This window comes from Vulpes lagopus, chromosome 21 (assembly GCF_018345385.1).
Source record: "Vulpes lagopus strain Blue_001 chromosome 21, ASM1834538v1, whole genome shotgun sequence".
Lineage (NCBI taxonomy): Eukaryota > Metazoa > Chordata > Mammalia > Carnivora > Canidae > Vulpes > Vulpes lagopus.
In genome coordinates, this window is record NC_054844.1 from 4,749,333 (window position 1) to 4,765,997 (window position 16,665).

General features: G+C 47.3%; 1 protein-coding gene across 1 annotated transcript in view; it reads left to right on the top strand.

Moving 5' to 3' along the window:
* PRMT8 (protein arginine methyltransferase 8) overlaps positions 1 to 16,665 on the top strand; it is a 92,173-nt gene that overhangs the window by 49,604 nt on the left and 25,904 nt on the right. Inside the window, exons 3-4 of the mRNA XM_041735534.1 lie at positions 883 to 1,038; positions 4,347 to 4,410. Coding sequence (XP_041591468.1) covers positions 883 to 1,038; positions 4,347 to 4,410 — 220 coding nt within the window. The remainder of the gene's footprint in view (positions 1 to 882; positions 1,039 to 4,346; positions 4,411 to 16,665) is intronic.

Here is a 16,665-nt window from a genome sequence, read left to right on the forward strand (position 1 = left end):
TAAAGAAATATGTTTTCCATTCTTTTAAAAAAAGCAAACAAGAAGAGTATGCACACACACACACACAGAGAGACCACAAACCTCCTTTAATAACCTGTTTGATGACAGTTCTATCACTGTTGCAGAACATTCTGTTTCAGGTTTAATTTAAATCCCTCAAGTTGCATTGCACTCATCTTTCTTTTTGTTCTTTGGGAGATGGAAGCTTTCCCAATGCTGGACATGCATTTCTCCTCTTATAGTACAAAATTATCTTTCCTGGGTAGAGTTTTAAGGCTGGAGTTGTTTGTAAGTATGTAGCTACCTACATACTAGTCCTACATACTAGTCCAGCTGTCCTACAATACTCTCCTATGGCCTACCTACATCATTGAGGGTTTGTTTGGTTTTTTTTTTTTGAGATTTTTATTTATTTATTTATTTATTTTTCAACATTTTATTAAATTTTTTTTAATTTTTATTTATTTATGATAGTCACAGAGAGAGAGAGAGAGAGAGAGGCAGAGACATAGGCAGAGGGAGAAACAGGCTCCATGCACCGGGAGCCCGACGTGGGATTCGATCCCGGGTCTCCAGGATCTCGCCCTGGGCCAAAGGCAGGCGCCAAACCACTGCGCCACCCAGGGATCCCGAGGTTTTTTTTTTTTTTTTTTTTTAATTTAAGATTTTATTTTTAAGCTATCTATATACCCAACACAGGGCTCAAACTCACAACTCCAAGATCAAGAGTTCCATGATCTAGTGACTGAGTAGCCAGGTGCACCCATTATTGAGATTCTTGAAAAATTTGGCAGAACAGTCCTGGGGTCTTGAGGTCCATGACCTCAGTGTACTCCCAGGTGGCTTGAATACACTGACATGGCCTTTCCTTTCCTTCCACAGGAAATGCTGAAGGATGAGGTGCGGACACTCACCTACCGGAACTCCATGTACCACAATAAGCATGTGTTCAAGGACAAAGTGGTGCTGGACGTTGGGAGTGGTACCGGGATCCTTTCCATGTTTGCTGCCAAAGCAGGAGCCAAGAAAGTGTTTGGGGTGAGCATGCCACTCCCTCCTGCCCATTGGCTGCTTTTTTTTAAAAATATTTATTTATTTATTTATTTATTTATTTATTTATTTATTTATTCATGAGACACAGAGAGAGAGAGAGAGAGGCAGAGACACAGGCAGAGGGACAAGCAGGCTCCATGTAGGGAGCCCGACATGGGACTCGATCCCAGGACCCCGGGATCACACCCTGAGCCAAAGCCAGATGCTCAACCGCTGAGCCACCCAGGGGTTCCCCTGCCCACTGGCTTCTATAGAACCAGCCCCTCATTGCCTTACATCTTCTCCTGTCCTTCCTACAAGTGCAAACCCAGGGCCATCCCTTGCTGGGGCCATACCCTCAAGGACAAGTAAAGAAAATTAAATGTGACTCTCAGGCAAGCTCCCATGGCATTGGTCCTGGCTCCTTGCCCTGACAAATGCTGACATTTACAGAGGATTTTTGACTTTCTGGAAATCATTCCAGTCATGATTACCTTAGAACACTTAGTCCTACCATCAACTTGAGAAGCAGTGCAGTGTGGTTATATGTGTGAGCTTTGGCTTGAATCTCTGCTCTGTGTGACTGTACCTCACTTTCCTCATCTCTAAAATGGCCATAATAACAATACCTCACCCATGGAGTGATCGTCTAGAATGAATGAGTTTAATACATATGTAAAATGCTTAGAACAGGGCCTGGCATATGACTAATGCCTAGTGTCTAATATGAATATAGTTGGGATGAGGCCCTAGGGGATAAGAACAAGATAATCTCCTTCCTTTGTCCTTTAAAAGGCAAGTTAGTAGGTTTAAATTCTGCTACTCTGGCTGCTGCAGCCCCTCCAGATGGAAATGGAGGCTGACCCTCTGGGAAGCCTCCCAGCTTTCCTCTGGCTCCCACTACACAGCTGTGTACTGCCTAATGACAGGGAGGCTGGGGGGTCTGGAGCTGGGAAGAAACCCTAAAAAAGAAGAGCCCCTGAGTGGCTGGCTGATATTTGCAAAATGCAGAGGGTCCAAGGCTGGAATATGGGAATTAGTCTTGATCAAAATTTAAGACACACTACAATTTAGCTCCCAGCATGTGCATGAGACAGCTGTTTGCAGAAACCCATGGGAGCTGAGCAGTTCTTGGTGGGGCTTTGTTCCCTGTGCATTTAGCTGCATTGTCCTATAGCCTGTGCTGACAGCCCCAGAGCTTCCACATCCCCTTGGCTACCCCTCACTTGGCCTCAGAGGCCTATCCCTGAGTCCCCAGCAGGGACAGTGTTCCTCCTCCATGCCTGGCTTAGAAAGTGTCTGGGCATTGGCTGTAGAGGGTCTTCTAGAAACGCAGGCCCTCCTCAAGGTATCTCCACCACAGACTTGACTGGCAAAGCTATGGGGTACTCAGCTGAGGCACTCGCTAAGTTGATAGGCCAACCCAGATGCCCCAAGTCAAGTCCTGCCCTCTCCACCTTCCAACTATCCTTCACTGTGCCTTCCTCACCAGAAAGGAGGTTTCCCAGCAAGGGACAGATTCCATGTCCAATGAGGTCAAAGAGTCTCTGGAGGGGACTTGATTTTTCTGGCCATCCCTGTGCTTTCCTTCCCAGCACCATTGCTGAGGCCTCTCCGCCCCCATCTGGCTAGGGCATGGGTAGCTGGGCTGCCCTTCACTGGTTTCCAAGTGGCCAGCGGCTCCTCCTACTAAGGCGCTGTCAGGAGGCGCCCACTCGGCGCCTTCCAGCTGTGGTGACTATCCCAACTGTCCCAATCTGTCTGCTTCACGGTCTTTTGCTGTCACAGCTCTTTTATAAACAGCTCCCACATTTAGCTGGGCCTCTTTCCTGATGGCTCATTTCACAGTTTCTCCTGTTCCAGGTTCCCTCTTCTACCCGCTGCTCTTCTCCAGAAAGAAAGAGCCAGGGAGAAAGAGGGAGAGAAGGAGAAAAGGAGGAGAGGAGAGAGAGAAGGAGAAAGGGGAAGAGAGGAAGGGAGGGAGGGAGGGAGGGAGGGAGGGAGGAAGACAGGAGAAAAGGGGAAAAGGAAAGCAAGATGGGAAAAGAGGAAAGAAGGCTATAAGGCTGCCAGGATGCTGGGGCTTGGGGGCCCTCTGCTCTGAGTGGTTCACATGCTTTGTCTTATTTAATCCTCCCAATGACCAAGTAAAACAGGGACTCTTTCCTCACTTACGAGGAAACTGAGGCACAATTGGAGAGTGGTCAAGGCTGAATGGGAATCCAGGCTGCCTGGCTCCAGATCATGCATTCCTCACTGTGAAACTCCACAGCCTCTTGCAGATGGATGCCAACATGGCGAGCAGGGGGAAGAATTGGAGCAGCACAGTCCCAGAGAAAGTGGGATCAGAGGCCACAGGAAAGGGCCCATCCTCTTGGGCTCTGAGCCTGGTGGAGGTCTATCTTCTCTGATGGAACCATGCTTCCTGACCCTGCAGGCGCCCTTACCCCTCCCCAAGGCTTTGATGGAGGCTGCAAGCAGCTCCCTCCAGTGCTCCAATGCAAATACTCTCCCGGAGGCCCTGGGGACAGTCTGAGGGGGGGTCCGGAGTGTGGAGGTGAGTGGCAGCCTCTGTGGGGGCCAGCTGAGGAGGTGAGAGCTGCTGTTAACAGTTGCCTATCTGGCTCCAGCATCCTCTGGCCCTCCCCTGATACATGCCCCAGGCTGGGGCTTGATCTCCCACTATTCCCACAAGACCCCCTCTCAGCTGCTGGTCAGCTCACTTCTCACATATCTTGGCCCTTCGTTTAGGAGATTTGGGGAGTTTGGAAAGACTTGGAGATTAAAAGAATTAATTATCTCAAAGGTGGGCACCACAGAAGGGGTGAGAGTTAGTGTGTGACCTGTATGGTAGGATGAGTCTCAAGATTGGCCTTGAGGCCTTGATGTGGCATTTCTCTATCCTGGAATTGGGAGGTGGGAAGTAAGGAGAGTAAGGTCCCTGGACACTCACAGCAGTTCTGGCTACAGCTTGCCTTCCCATGTCCTCCTCCAGGAGGACCTCATCACACTCTCCTCTGGCCAGGAGGAGGCCTGCCAGCTTCTCCTGAGTCTCCCAACTTGAGGCCAGGCCCTCCATCGTGAAGCGGTGGCTGAGAGTCACCCTCATGACAAAAGCAGATTCAAATGCAAGAGCCACTGGCCTGCTGATCAGGAAGGCTGTTCTGTAGTTTTCAATTTGTCACAAAGTAATGATATGGCTGTGGGCAGGTCACTATACCCCCTTAGGCTCAGCACCTCCATCAGGTAAAATGGTGCTAGACATGCTATGATCTTTTTTTATGCCTCGCTCCTTTGTTCTGTGCTCTTTCTAGATCGAATGTTCCAGTATTTCTGACTACTCAGAGAAGATCATTAAAGCCAATCACTTGGACAACAGTAAGACATACATACCTCCACATATTTTCCCATGGATGGAGGGGGTGAGGGGGCTTGCACTTTCTTGTTTGGGTGGTACAGACTGACATAAGAGGGAAGAGTACAAACACTTGGCCTTGGGATGGTGGAGCCCAGCTGAAGCCCTATTTGGAGGACTGTATACAGTGTTCCAAGGTTCCCCATCCCAGTCATGTCAGCCAAGGGCACGTTACTCCCAGCTCAGCTTCCATGGCTTAGCCACTATTCCTTCTGCTTGGCCCCAGCTGGAGGCATTCTATTGAGTTTTGCAAAATGGCAGCTATTCTTCCTCTTCTTCCCTCTCTGTAACCCCCAGCTCTACCTCTCCCCAACGGCCAACCAGGGGCATTCTAGCAGACCCCAGGCTCTGCTTTTGGAAGAACACAATCCTCTACTGCTCAGGTCCTCTATGGCCCTGTTGCTGATGATGCTGTCTTGGCAATTAAGCTGCCCTAAGGAATGGGACCTTCTCCAAGTTGGAGTCTGGTTATAAAGAGAGGCGCCCTCTCTTCCCTTCTTCCCCTCACTCCTTTCCCATGATTGCAACATTTCCCAGGCCTTTCCTCTGGGAACCTAGCTTGAACACACTCACACCACAAGCATCTTCAATCCAAAGAACTCCTTGCATCTTTTATCAGTCAACCTGATGAGATTTAGCTCCCAAGTCCTATGCTGAGCTGGGCCAGATCATGTGGGATTTGTAAACTAGGAAAACAAAGTTGAATTTTTTTTCTAATGGTGGTTGGAGGCATTTGGGAGAACTTGATGCAAAGGAGAAGTATTTTCTATGGAGTATGGATAAGAACGGTTTGTAGGCAGCAAGAGTGTAAGCAGAGACACATTAAGGAGGCTATTTCAGTGCTCCAGGGATGTACTGTGGCATGGATAGTGGCAAAGGTGGTGGCAGTGGAGGTAAAGAAAAGTGACCACTTTAGGCTAGAGGCAGGGGACTTGTTGATGGAATGCACATGGGAAAGATAAAAAAGACAGGAGCAAGGGCTATCTTGCTGCCTTGAGTAATGGGTGGGTGGTAGAAGATTGAAAGTAGAGCATTCCTAGGGATGATAGGAGAGAGAAAGAAATCAAACGTTCTTTTCAGCACATGTCAGGTTTGAGATGGACATCAGTAGATGTGTCAAGTAAGACTGGATATATGAGTCTGCAGTTCCAAGGAGAGCCAGAGTGTGGGATATACAGCTGGGAATATTCAGCATTTGGATGTTATTTGAAGCTACAGAATGACATCACTTAGGAAAAAGTATAGCTGGAAGAAAGGAATGGGCCAAAGATAGGGCTCTGGGGCATTTTAACATCTGGGGGTCAAGAAGAGGAGAAGGGACCAGCAAGAGGCAGAAAAGATACACCTAGTGAGGCTGATGGGCATTCAGGAGAGAAATGTACAATGAGCCCAAAGGAAAGAGGAAGGGACAGCTGTAGAGAATGCTAAGAGATCATGTAAGGTAAGAACAGAGAAACAGAGACGTGACCATTGAGTTTGGGCATATGGATGTTACTGGTGTTCTAAATAAGAGCAGACTCAATGTAGGGGTAGGGACTGAAGTCCAGTTAGATAGGTTAAGGACACACTGTGAAGGGAGAGCTATAAGTAAGTCTTCCTGCTGTATTGGGGAACAGAAAAATGGAGCTGTAGCTACAGGGGGATGTGTGTCCCTGACAGAGAGTTGTTTTTGAAGGATAGAGATATGGAAATGTGTGTGTGATTCAATTGTCTAGTAGACAGGGAGATAAAGGAAAAAGATACAGGAGTGAGGCCCTTGAGTTCAGAGTACAGGTGCAGAGGTTATCCTTTTCCTTGGAGTAGGACCACTTGAACCACAGAAACAGAAGGAAAGTGGGGAGTGTGGGTCCAGATAGAAGCGAGGTGGTGGTGGAAAGCCTCTGGCTTATTGCCTCCTTTTCCTTTTTGAAGAATAAGACAGTTACTGGCAGAGAAGAGGGGGATGAGAAGAGACAAGAGAAGGGATGGAATGGTCTTTTAGAAGGAGGGAGGAAGGCAATACAATAGTAGGACTAGTGGGCATTGCTGGGGAATGGTCAACACCTGCTGGAGGAGTCAACATAGACAGGCAGGAAGCTTAGTCCACATGCGAAGTCCCCCTTACCATGTTCACCAGCTTGAGTGTAAGGAGGGCTTCCGGGGTGGGGACTCTGACAGGAGAGCTCAGAAGCTGATTTCAATAATGGGTCATGGAATCTAAGCTGGGTAAGGCAGGAAGTGAGGAAGGGAGGGGACGATGGTGGATGAGTGACATTAAAAAGTTAGGGGTATTGGTGGACAAATAAGCAGAGGTCCAGAAGCCTCTTTCCAGCCTGAGAAGGAGAAATGTTGCTCAGATGCGCCTGACCTCTGGCTTTGGTGTCCAGTCTCTGTTGGTTCGCTCATGGGAATGAGCTGTTTTGTGCTCTCCTCAGAATGTACCTGACATGGTCAGACGAGTGAGGTGAGGTCTCTACCTACCTACCAAAGATGAGAAAAGAAACCGGCCAGTTCTTTCTCTGTAATGGTGAAACAGCCCGACATCCACATGTTTTCATCTGCTAGCCCTTCCTCCAGCTCCGTACCACAGGCAAGAGGCTTTCCCTTATTTAGCAGATGTGGAAGCTGAGGCTAAGAGAGCTGAGCTAGGGCAGAGCCTGTGGTCTTGGCTCTTGCTCCTGTACTCTCTCCCAAAGTGTGTGTGCCTTGATGTGGAAGCCGCACCAGTAGCTGCCAAGCCTGAAAATGAAAATTAAAACCTCTTAGGAGAGGAGAGTGGGTGCAAATAAATATCCAATCAGACATTCTCTCAGCCCTATCCCTGGGCCCTAAAGGGCCTTCGAAAGACGTGTAGACCATTCCCTGCCTCTATACAGGTTCACTTGGGCAGTGATGCCTGCCCTTGGAGAGAGGCTGTGCCCAGCCCCCTTACTCTTTATCCATCTCTTGCTGCCAGCTCTTAGGCTTTAGAACCATAGTGCCCTTGGCTTGCAGAGGGTGGCTTCCTGCAGCCTGAGTGGGAGAGGGGACGAACATTAGCTGGGGAGTGCCTGACCTCAGGAGGAGGGCAGGTTGGCTCTGTTGCCAGGAAAAAGAAAGCCCACAGCTCCTCATCATGCCCTCTGGCTCACACCTGAGGGACCTCCCCCGCCCCTCCCTTCCTTTGCTTCAGACTCCTGTACATTGTTTTATTCCCCTCCCTTTCCTTCTTCACCTCTTTCCTTTAACCCTCAGAACATTCCAATCTATAGAAAAGGTGCGAGTTCCTCTTTTTCTGAATGCTTTGAGAGCAAGTTGTTGACATGATGCCCCAACAGCCCTGGATACAGGAATGCATGTGTCCTACAAGCAGGGACATTTCCCTGCAGAGCCACACAGTGACCATCAAGATCAGGATACTAATGTTCTTGCATTGTCATTATCTAATGCTCAGATCCTACTCCTGCCTGCCATTTGTCGAAATAGCATCCTTCACAGCAAAAGGATTCCATTTCAAACCACATGTAGCATTTAGTTGTCACATCTCTGGTTTACTTCTGGCTGGAGCAGCTAGATCCTCCTCAACTGTTGTCACCTTGATGCTTGAGGATTAAAGGCCAGAGTTCTGTAGAATGTCCCTCAGTCTAGGGGCATGGGATGCTTCTGCACTGACCAGTTCAGCTGAGATGCTGTGCCCTTCTCCCCGCACATTCTTGGGGACGTGCAGTTTGGCTTTGTCCTGTCACTGACAGCATTGACTTTGATCACTGATTAAGGCCATGTCTGCCAGGCTTCTCCATGGTCAAGTTGTCCCTTCTCCTTTTGTAATTAGTTAAGATTTTCTGGGGGAGGCATTGAAACCATGTAAATATTTTGTTCCTTATAATTAATTTCTTATTTTATTCAAAAGGTTATATCTATTATTATAATACTTATTATGATACACAAACTGTTGTTAATTTGGTCATAGGACCTCCTTTCAAGCTGGCCTCTGCGTCCTTTTGACATTCTTCATGTTTTTGTAAGCTTTCTCATTTGTTGGCACAAATGTTCCTGGCTCATCTTTTATTTTACATGGCTTTGTTTTAGAATCAGTCATTTCTCCAAGGAGTCTTGAGTTCATTTAGTGGACCATGGCGTTTTAAAAAATAGGATCTGGGGCTAAGTGTGCTCATTAGTTTTAGCACATGCACACACACCTTTACACAATGTGTGTTTCTGAATCTATCTATCTATAGATACTGTCAGGTGTGAGTTCACCTGATACCCCAGCTCTAACCAGCACCACAGGGTACTCTAACTTCCTCCCTTCCCATGTTGGAGATTCCTTTCTTTGATAGTGAAAAACCTGGTTCCCACTATTCTTAATATGTTTACTTATTGAATCAATCCCCCCATATGCGTGCCATATCCCATTGTCATCACCTCCTACCCTATGCAGATGTGTCTGTCACCTGCATAGGCACTCTCCTGTCCCTGCACAGACTCCAGTTTGCCGAGCCAGGCCATTTCCTCTGCCAGGACCCTCTCGCCCCCTTGGGCTTCACCCTATCACCACCTCTTCATTGGGATGCCTTGCTTACCAGCAGTCAGGCTCTCATGTGCTGTGCAGGGCTGCTCTCACTCTGCTCAAGCTTTAATCCCCCAAGCTGGCCCCAGGTGGCAGCCACACACACCTCTTCCCTGGGCTGCCTGAACATCTGGTTTGCTCAGTCTCACCTTATGGCTTTAGGATGGAATCATTCCATGCTCTGTATTTTGATGGCTCACACTTGACTCTATGCTAGTGAGCAAAGGCCCAAGAGGGACAAACCATTGTCCCCAAGTAAACAAACCATTGTCCTCCCCATGCCTCACACCTGGTCCTACCCCTCATATCCAGTGTACTGAAGAGGAGGGAATGCCAGGACCAGGGGCCTTTACAAGGCAAAGTTGTTCCCACTTCTTCCTTTCCGGGCATTACAACAGGCGGGTGGAGCCGGGGAGGCCACCCAGGGCCCCGTGTGAGGCACCCACTTGCTCAGCCTTGGTGTGTGTACTGGAAAGAGGACAGCTTGACTGTACAAATGCTTCCATGGAAATGCTTTTGAAATGTTGCAACAGCCAATTGTGTGGGGCTCAGGAGTGTAGGTGTAGAGACATAAATAACAACACAAGACATAAAATACCTGCTACCCAGAATCAATCAAGGCCTCTCCCCCTCCACCTCCGCACCCCTCCTGGGGAGGGGTTTATTCACATGGAGACGCACACCTCCACGAAGCCACCTGCAGTGGTCACGCAGCTTCACATGGCTTCTTCCACACGCGTGGCCCACTCACGTGCTCAGAAGCTCCTCTTTGATCGAAGCACTATGATTTCCTCTATTTCCCTGCTGAGGAGCTAGGGCACTGCCAAGATGCCTCCAAAGGTTGATTTGTTTGTGTAAGTTGACATAGAAGCTCAGGGATTGAAGAAATTTTTATAGTTCTAGAAACAAAAGAATTATAGCCCATTTACTTACCAGAAAACAAAACAGAGAAAGTGTATCCCTCCTTTCTTGTCTTTTCTTGTACCTGCATGCATCCTAAAGCATGAGTGTCATGGTTGGAGGAGGCCTGAGCGTAATATAGCACAACAGAGTGGCAGTGGGCAGAGGAGGGGCAGCTTTGTACTGTCACCTCACCTTTCTGGTCCTCTGTCTGCTGCCTAGAGAGGAGCTATGTCCCTGCACAAGCCTGCAGGCTTAATGCGGGATGCAGGAACATGTTGCTGGAATGCCTGGTGCCAGGCTTTGTGTGTAGTAGGCGCTCAACAAGCATTAAGTGTAGGTCTTTTCAGACCTCGTGCTCTACACTTTGCTCTTTCTTGGCCACATACTCTGAGACTTTCGTAGACGATGCTTGAATTCTCCACTGTGGCAGGTTTCCTTCTGTGGCCTATGGTCATGCCATCCTGCATGGCGCCCCTGACAGGGACCCCACCACTAGCCACCTGGGAGCCATGGTTGTGAGAAGCATTTGCTTCTTGGGTGGGGGATGTCTGCATACCTGCAGTGTTGCTGACACTCCCTTTCTTTCCTCCGGGGCCACGTGGAGTAGAAGCCTCCTCCTCAAGCGGCAGTCCCTTCTCCTGCGTCCCCCGATGGCACTCCGCCCCCCACCAGGTCCTTCACTCTTTGCTTTGGTTTGAGTCACTGTATCCCCACTCACCCTTGGAGTCATGCTAAGAAATAAATCCAACCAGGCAACTGAAGGGACCCAGATGCTATGCTTCTGACACCACAGCCTCAGTTTCCATTAGCAATCATGGAAAATGCATGTCACCTGGCACCGAGCTGGCATCCACTACAATCTGTTGTCCATACCCATATCTGTTGTCTATTGGAGTTAGCACCAAGTGGTAGCTCCTAGCCTATGTCTTAAATCCAAACTGATAGTCACCTTTTTTATTCATATTAGACTTCACGCTGGTAGATTTGGTCCTCCTTACAACCGCTAGGACTCCCGAGAGCATGGCTCTCCCAGGGTCGTCCTTCTGTGCTTGGTGTTCCATATGTGTGATGGGTGCCCTGGGGTGAGCGTGCAAGCACCTGTTGGCTGGTCTGCGTTCAGCTTTGATCAGTGCCTTTGAATACAGCCAAATAGCCAGTGTTGAATCCATATAATAACATGGCATATCCAGGAGGATGCCATGGAAGCAAGGCCTCATCTGAGTCTCCTTTGGAAGCCCCCACATGGTGTACTACAAGCACAGGGGGAGGCTTAGGGGGTGGTGAAAAGCACTGACTCTGGAACCAGGCTTCCTGGTTCACACTTAGTTCTGCCTGGTTAGCTTGTGATCTTGGATACTTTATTTTCTGTGCCTCAATTTCCCCATCTGTGAAATGGGAACAATAGTGGAGCATACCTCACAGGGTCATTGTGACAATTCCGTGTTACTATATGCAAAGCCATGGTGTGCCGAAGCAGGCTCCTACAGGCTCCTCCTGAGGGCTAATTGTTAAATTTTCAGTATATCTGTGAAATGGATGAAGTCACCTTGGTGGCTTGAAGCTGGCCACAGTGGGAATATTTATACCACAGAAATCAGCAAATGCTGCAAATCAGGGCTACTTCCCCTGGAACCCTAGCTGTTAAGTATCTACTAGCATACCACTGTGTAAAACATGATGGTATCCCGTGGGCAGTAAGCAGCCAAAAATGTTAGCTATTGTTATTATTATTTCATTTATTAACTTGACTAATAGCCCTGTCAAAAGAAGAAATGAGATTAATCAGATCTAATTGTTTTTAATGAACCTGTGCTAGTGACTCCTGGAAATTGCTACTTCCTTTCCTAACTGCTTGTGAAACAGCCTATTAATAATCTTAGGGCTGGTTTTCCCACACTCATTCCTTCAGGCATTGTTGTCCCACACTCCACCTTCCACACCCTATGCCAGGTGCTGGGCACCAACCACAGGCTCTGGTGAAGCTCACCATCTCACAGAGAGGACAGACACAAACGCAAGTAAACAGACATCATGATAGAATTACAAATTGTGAAAGGTCTTAGAACAACTCACAATGGAGTCGTTGAGAAAACTGGGGTGTCCACTTCCAACTCAGGGGTCACAATGGCACGCCGGAGCTAGCTCACACCGCTCACACAGCCTGGCTCTTTTCTTCTCAATTGTGCATGGGTGACATCTGGTGTAAGCAGAAATAAGCCATGGTGGAGACATTTACACCCCAGATACCAGTGAGCACCTTTGCCCCACTCCCAGAGCCAATTGTTAGACCCTGACCAGCACAGTACTGGAAGTGAGGAAGCCTCTGGAGAGAGAGCAAGGAGGCACAGAACTGATTGACAAAAAGGCCAGCTGCTGAGTGGACAGAAGTGTGCACACAGAGGGACCACCTGTGCCCAGTTCCCTGAGATGGGAGACACATTGTGCTTGTCCCATGTAAGCTCTAACTAGTGAATGACTGACACTTGGGATGATTTTTGGAGTCCTGGAGCCTAGGGGAGGTTTTGCTGCCTTGTATATTTGCACTGATTCAATCACCCTGTCCAGTACCACTGCCTTCCTAATCCCTGCCCCACTTGGCCAAGCCTGCACAATCCTCTGTCTGTGGCCAATGTGTGAGGTATCTACCCAGGCTGTGCTGTGCCAAGGATCCTAAGAGGTGGGAGATAACTTGGGGTGCGGGTGACTCCCAGTATGGTTTGATTGCCCAAGTGTTAGTCCAGCCAGGGAAGGTCTCTGGCCAAAGCTATCAGGATTTGGGAGCTCTAGCTAAACAGAGTAGGCCCTCGAGCCTCAAGGGAGCCAGAGCAGGCGAGGACACGAAACCAGGCAGATTATACACTAGAGCCAAGGCAGAAGCTCAAGCCCTATGCTCTTGGGCAAAAGGGGGGCTGGGGAAGCAAGCAATATTGAAGTTTCTACTATATTGAGGCTGCAACACGCCCATGGCTCATCTATGCCACTCCAGCTATGGGGTCCATTTCCAAGTCCTACCAGATATTGAGGGCAAAGTTGTTGTCCTCTTTCGCCCACCACTACTGGCTCAAGAATGGGACTGGGTTTGATCTTGTAGGAGAGGTTTATCCAGGTATCTGGACGCTGGAGAAGACAAGTGTGGGAAGTTGAGGAAGAGCCAATACCAGGGAGGTGGATGGGTTCCTTCTCTGCCACCCTGATGGCTCATGATGGCTCTACATCTCCTCAGCCTACTAACAACCTGACCAGCCTCAGGAGAAGGATGGGTCAGTCCTTGGCCTTCCCTGATTTTTTTTCCCCCATCATTCCCAGGCAGTTGCTTGGGAATAATAATAATTATTCCCAATAATTATTATTGAGAATTATTATATAATAATCCCACAAGGTAGGTAAGTCAGGTATTATATCCACTGGCAGATGAAGGAAGGGGAACTTCTGGAAGGCAGGTGACTTGTATCAGGTTATACAACAGGCCTAGCTTTTGGCTCTACCTTTCGATTTCTCTAAACTCCAGTTTTCTCATTAGGCAGATGGAATAATAAAACCAACCACACAGGTTCTTGTGAGGGTTACAAAGATAAGTAAGATCGCTCTGCAAGCTGCTATTCAAATGCTAGTAATTTTTTGCTATCATAATTAGGACAAGTTTGAGGATCTTTTGTCTTTGAACCCAAATACCCTTTTCTTTTTTTTTCAAAATTGCTTATTCATCCATTCATTCATTCAACAATGATTTTTGAATGTTTGTGAGGAGTCAAGTGCTCTGCTAGGTCCTGGAAACAGGAAGCTAGAACAGACAATTAAGAAGAGGAGACCGTAGCCTGGAGGCAAGTCAGGCCCTTGGAAGGTGTGTGGCAATGGCATGGGTGTTGCCAAAATAGGCTTGTGAACAGCTTGGCAAAGGTAGCTGAGGGGTGGCTAGTGGCCATGCTGCGGTGGGGATGGCATCAGAGAGGCTCTACTACTCAGAATGTGCTCCCTGCCTCACACTCATGACCCTCATGCCCACTGCTCTGTGGCACAGAATCTGCTCTAGGGAACAGTAGAGTCTAAACTGGATCACTAACTTTGGACCTTTGAGGGGGGCGGTTTGACTCTGATGGACATGCTGGAGGCCTAGATGACATCAGGCTGGCCCGATTTGTTGTTGTGTTAAGTCAGACAAATAACCTTAGAGAGTCAGATTGGCTAGCTTTCTGTAATAAACACTCAAGATAAAAGGAAAACAAATCCAAGAAAGAAAAAAGTCTGGATGTCTAATTTGCAAACTTGAAATTACAGAGGAAAAATCTCCCAATTTAGAGTTTAGAACTTATTTGCTCCCTATCATGCACTTTGTTATGATTAATCATTCCAATATTGATAAGCCAAAGTCCTGTTTTCTGAACAAACTTTCCATCATCTCTATGGAATAAAAACATAGCTTCAAAGAGTTACCTCAATGCAGCCTTGAGCTGACACAGTTGTTAGTGTTGTGGGGTCTGGATTGGGAGTAGAGTTCTACTGCCCATAGCTGCTTAGAATCTGAGTATCTAGTATCTGAGTGGCTAGGATGCCCTTGAAAAAGCTTGAAGTGGAGAAGGTTCAGATGCCCACACAGTTCTTGGAGCCAACCCATTGCATTGCACTGGCCAATAGCCCCCAGTTGGTTGCTATAAAGCCCACCACAAGAGGTAGCATTTTGCAGATTGGGAAATTGAATCTGGGAGCTTAAGTGGTTGCTGGTGGTGACTATAGAAAACAGGAAGAATATCCCTGATGATTCAGATGGGCAATTATATTTGGGTCCATGGAAACAACGTAGCTTTTTTTTTTTTTAATCAGCCTCAAGGAATTGGTGCAAATTAGAGTCAAACTGGACATTGCAGGCACTGGTTCTTTATTGCTGTCAGCTACTTCTACCAGTAAACTTTGCAGAATGCCTTTTACATTCTCAATATAATATTTCGAGAATTAAATCATTTTGACACTGCAGAGCATCTTTGGGATTTTTAGGTTTACTCCCCCTCCTTTTTTCCCCCACAATAAGGAAACTAAGTTCCCAAAGGGAAGAAGTGTTTGATCGAGGTTTGTTGTCAGCTGGAACAAAAACAGAAGTTGTCTGCCTCTAAAACACCAGCATAAGGTTGTGAAAATTGAGCATTGTACAGAAGCACCTGAGCAAGGGGATGAGTGGGGTCTGAAATCCAGTCCACAGCTGGACTGAGGGGAGGCCTGCCTTTTTTCCTTTCTCAAAGGGCCCATCTACTCACCAAACAAAGCAAGAGCTACATCTGCTCCAAGAAATGTTTGGATGCAGAAGGTTGATGTTAAATCAACAGAGGCACAGACTGTTGATCTTTTTAAAATAGATTTAATTGATTCCTTCTGTCTTTCTATGACTCACTGTGTGTATCTCTCTCATCTATCTACCTATCATCTGTTGGACCCATAGTGTTCAGGATATAGCAACTAATGCATAATGTGCTGCTGCAGAGAACAGGGAGAGCATTCATTCATGCTGGGGACACCCCAGGAATATTCTCATCTGTGAGACTAAACTGTAAGTTCTTGTTCATCTCTGCTTCTTGAAGTCCTACTAGAGTCCTATCCATGGAATCATCCCTGGTGAACCATATTCTAGTCACCCAGAGTGGAGACTGGGGAGCACCCCTGGTAGAACACATCTTCTGAGCCACATAGAGGTCATGATCTAATGCAGGAGATGGAGCAGACCTATAGCCGCGTAGACACATGCAGACATTAGGGAAAGCCTTCAATAAATGTGCAAAGCAGGGCACCTGGGTGGGTCAGTTGGTTAAGCATTTGCCTTTCACCTAGGTCGTGATCCCAGGGTCCTGGATTCAAGCCCCACATCAGGCTCTCTGCTCAGTGGGAATCTGCTTCTCCCTCTCCCTCTGCCCCTGCTCCTACTCTCTTTCTCTCTCTCTAATAATATCTTTTTTTTTTATAAAAGAAATGTGCAAAGAAAGAAGAAAGGGAGGCCACCTTGAGAGCATCACAATAAGCAAAAGAAGTCAGACAGAGAAAGATAAATACTGCATAATTTCACTGAGAAGTGGAATCTATAAAACCAAACCAAAGCAAACCCAGACTCATAGATACAGAGAACAGATTGGTGGTTGCCAGAGGTGGGTTGTGGGGAATGAGTGAATGAGATTAAGAGGTACAAACTTCCAGTTATAATATAAATAAGTTGTGTGGATGTAATAATGTGCTGCATGAGGAATATAGTCAATAATTTGTATCAACTTTGTATGCTGACAGATGGTAACTAGACTTATCGTGATGATCAGTTTGCAATGTACATGTACAATGTCAAATCACTGTGTTGTGCACATGAAATTAATATAATATGATATGTCAGCTATTCTTCAGCAACAATAAATATTTGTAAAAGTAAGACAAACCAGGCTTTGCACTCAAATAATGAGGCAGGTGGGTCAGGCATGTGTTTGTCAGTTCTTTTTCAGAATGAGAAACAAGTTAGGCACTCTCTGCATTTTCAAAAATTCCTTACTTTGTCCCCTTATGAATCCTCTTGGTTCATCTAGTTTAAGTTTGAGTTCCTGCTGTTGGGTTGTGGAACTTCCAGAGGAGCAGAGGTTTGAAACCTACTCCTCCCACCCCTTCAGAACCTTTTAGAAAAGACTAGGCCTTCCTGTTCTTACCACTTAGGCGTAGGGCTCATGAGTAGGAGCCAGGAAGGCCGCACAAGCCTGGGCTTCACTCTAGAGTGATCAGGACTACTGTGCATTTGCAAAGTGTCTGACTGCTTACGGAGGAGACCTTA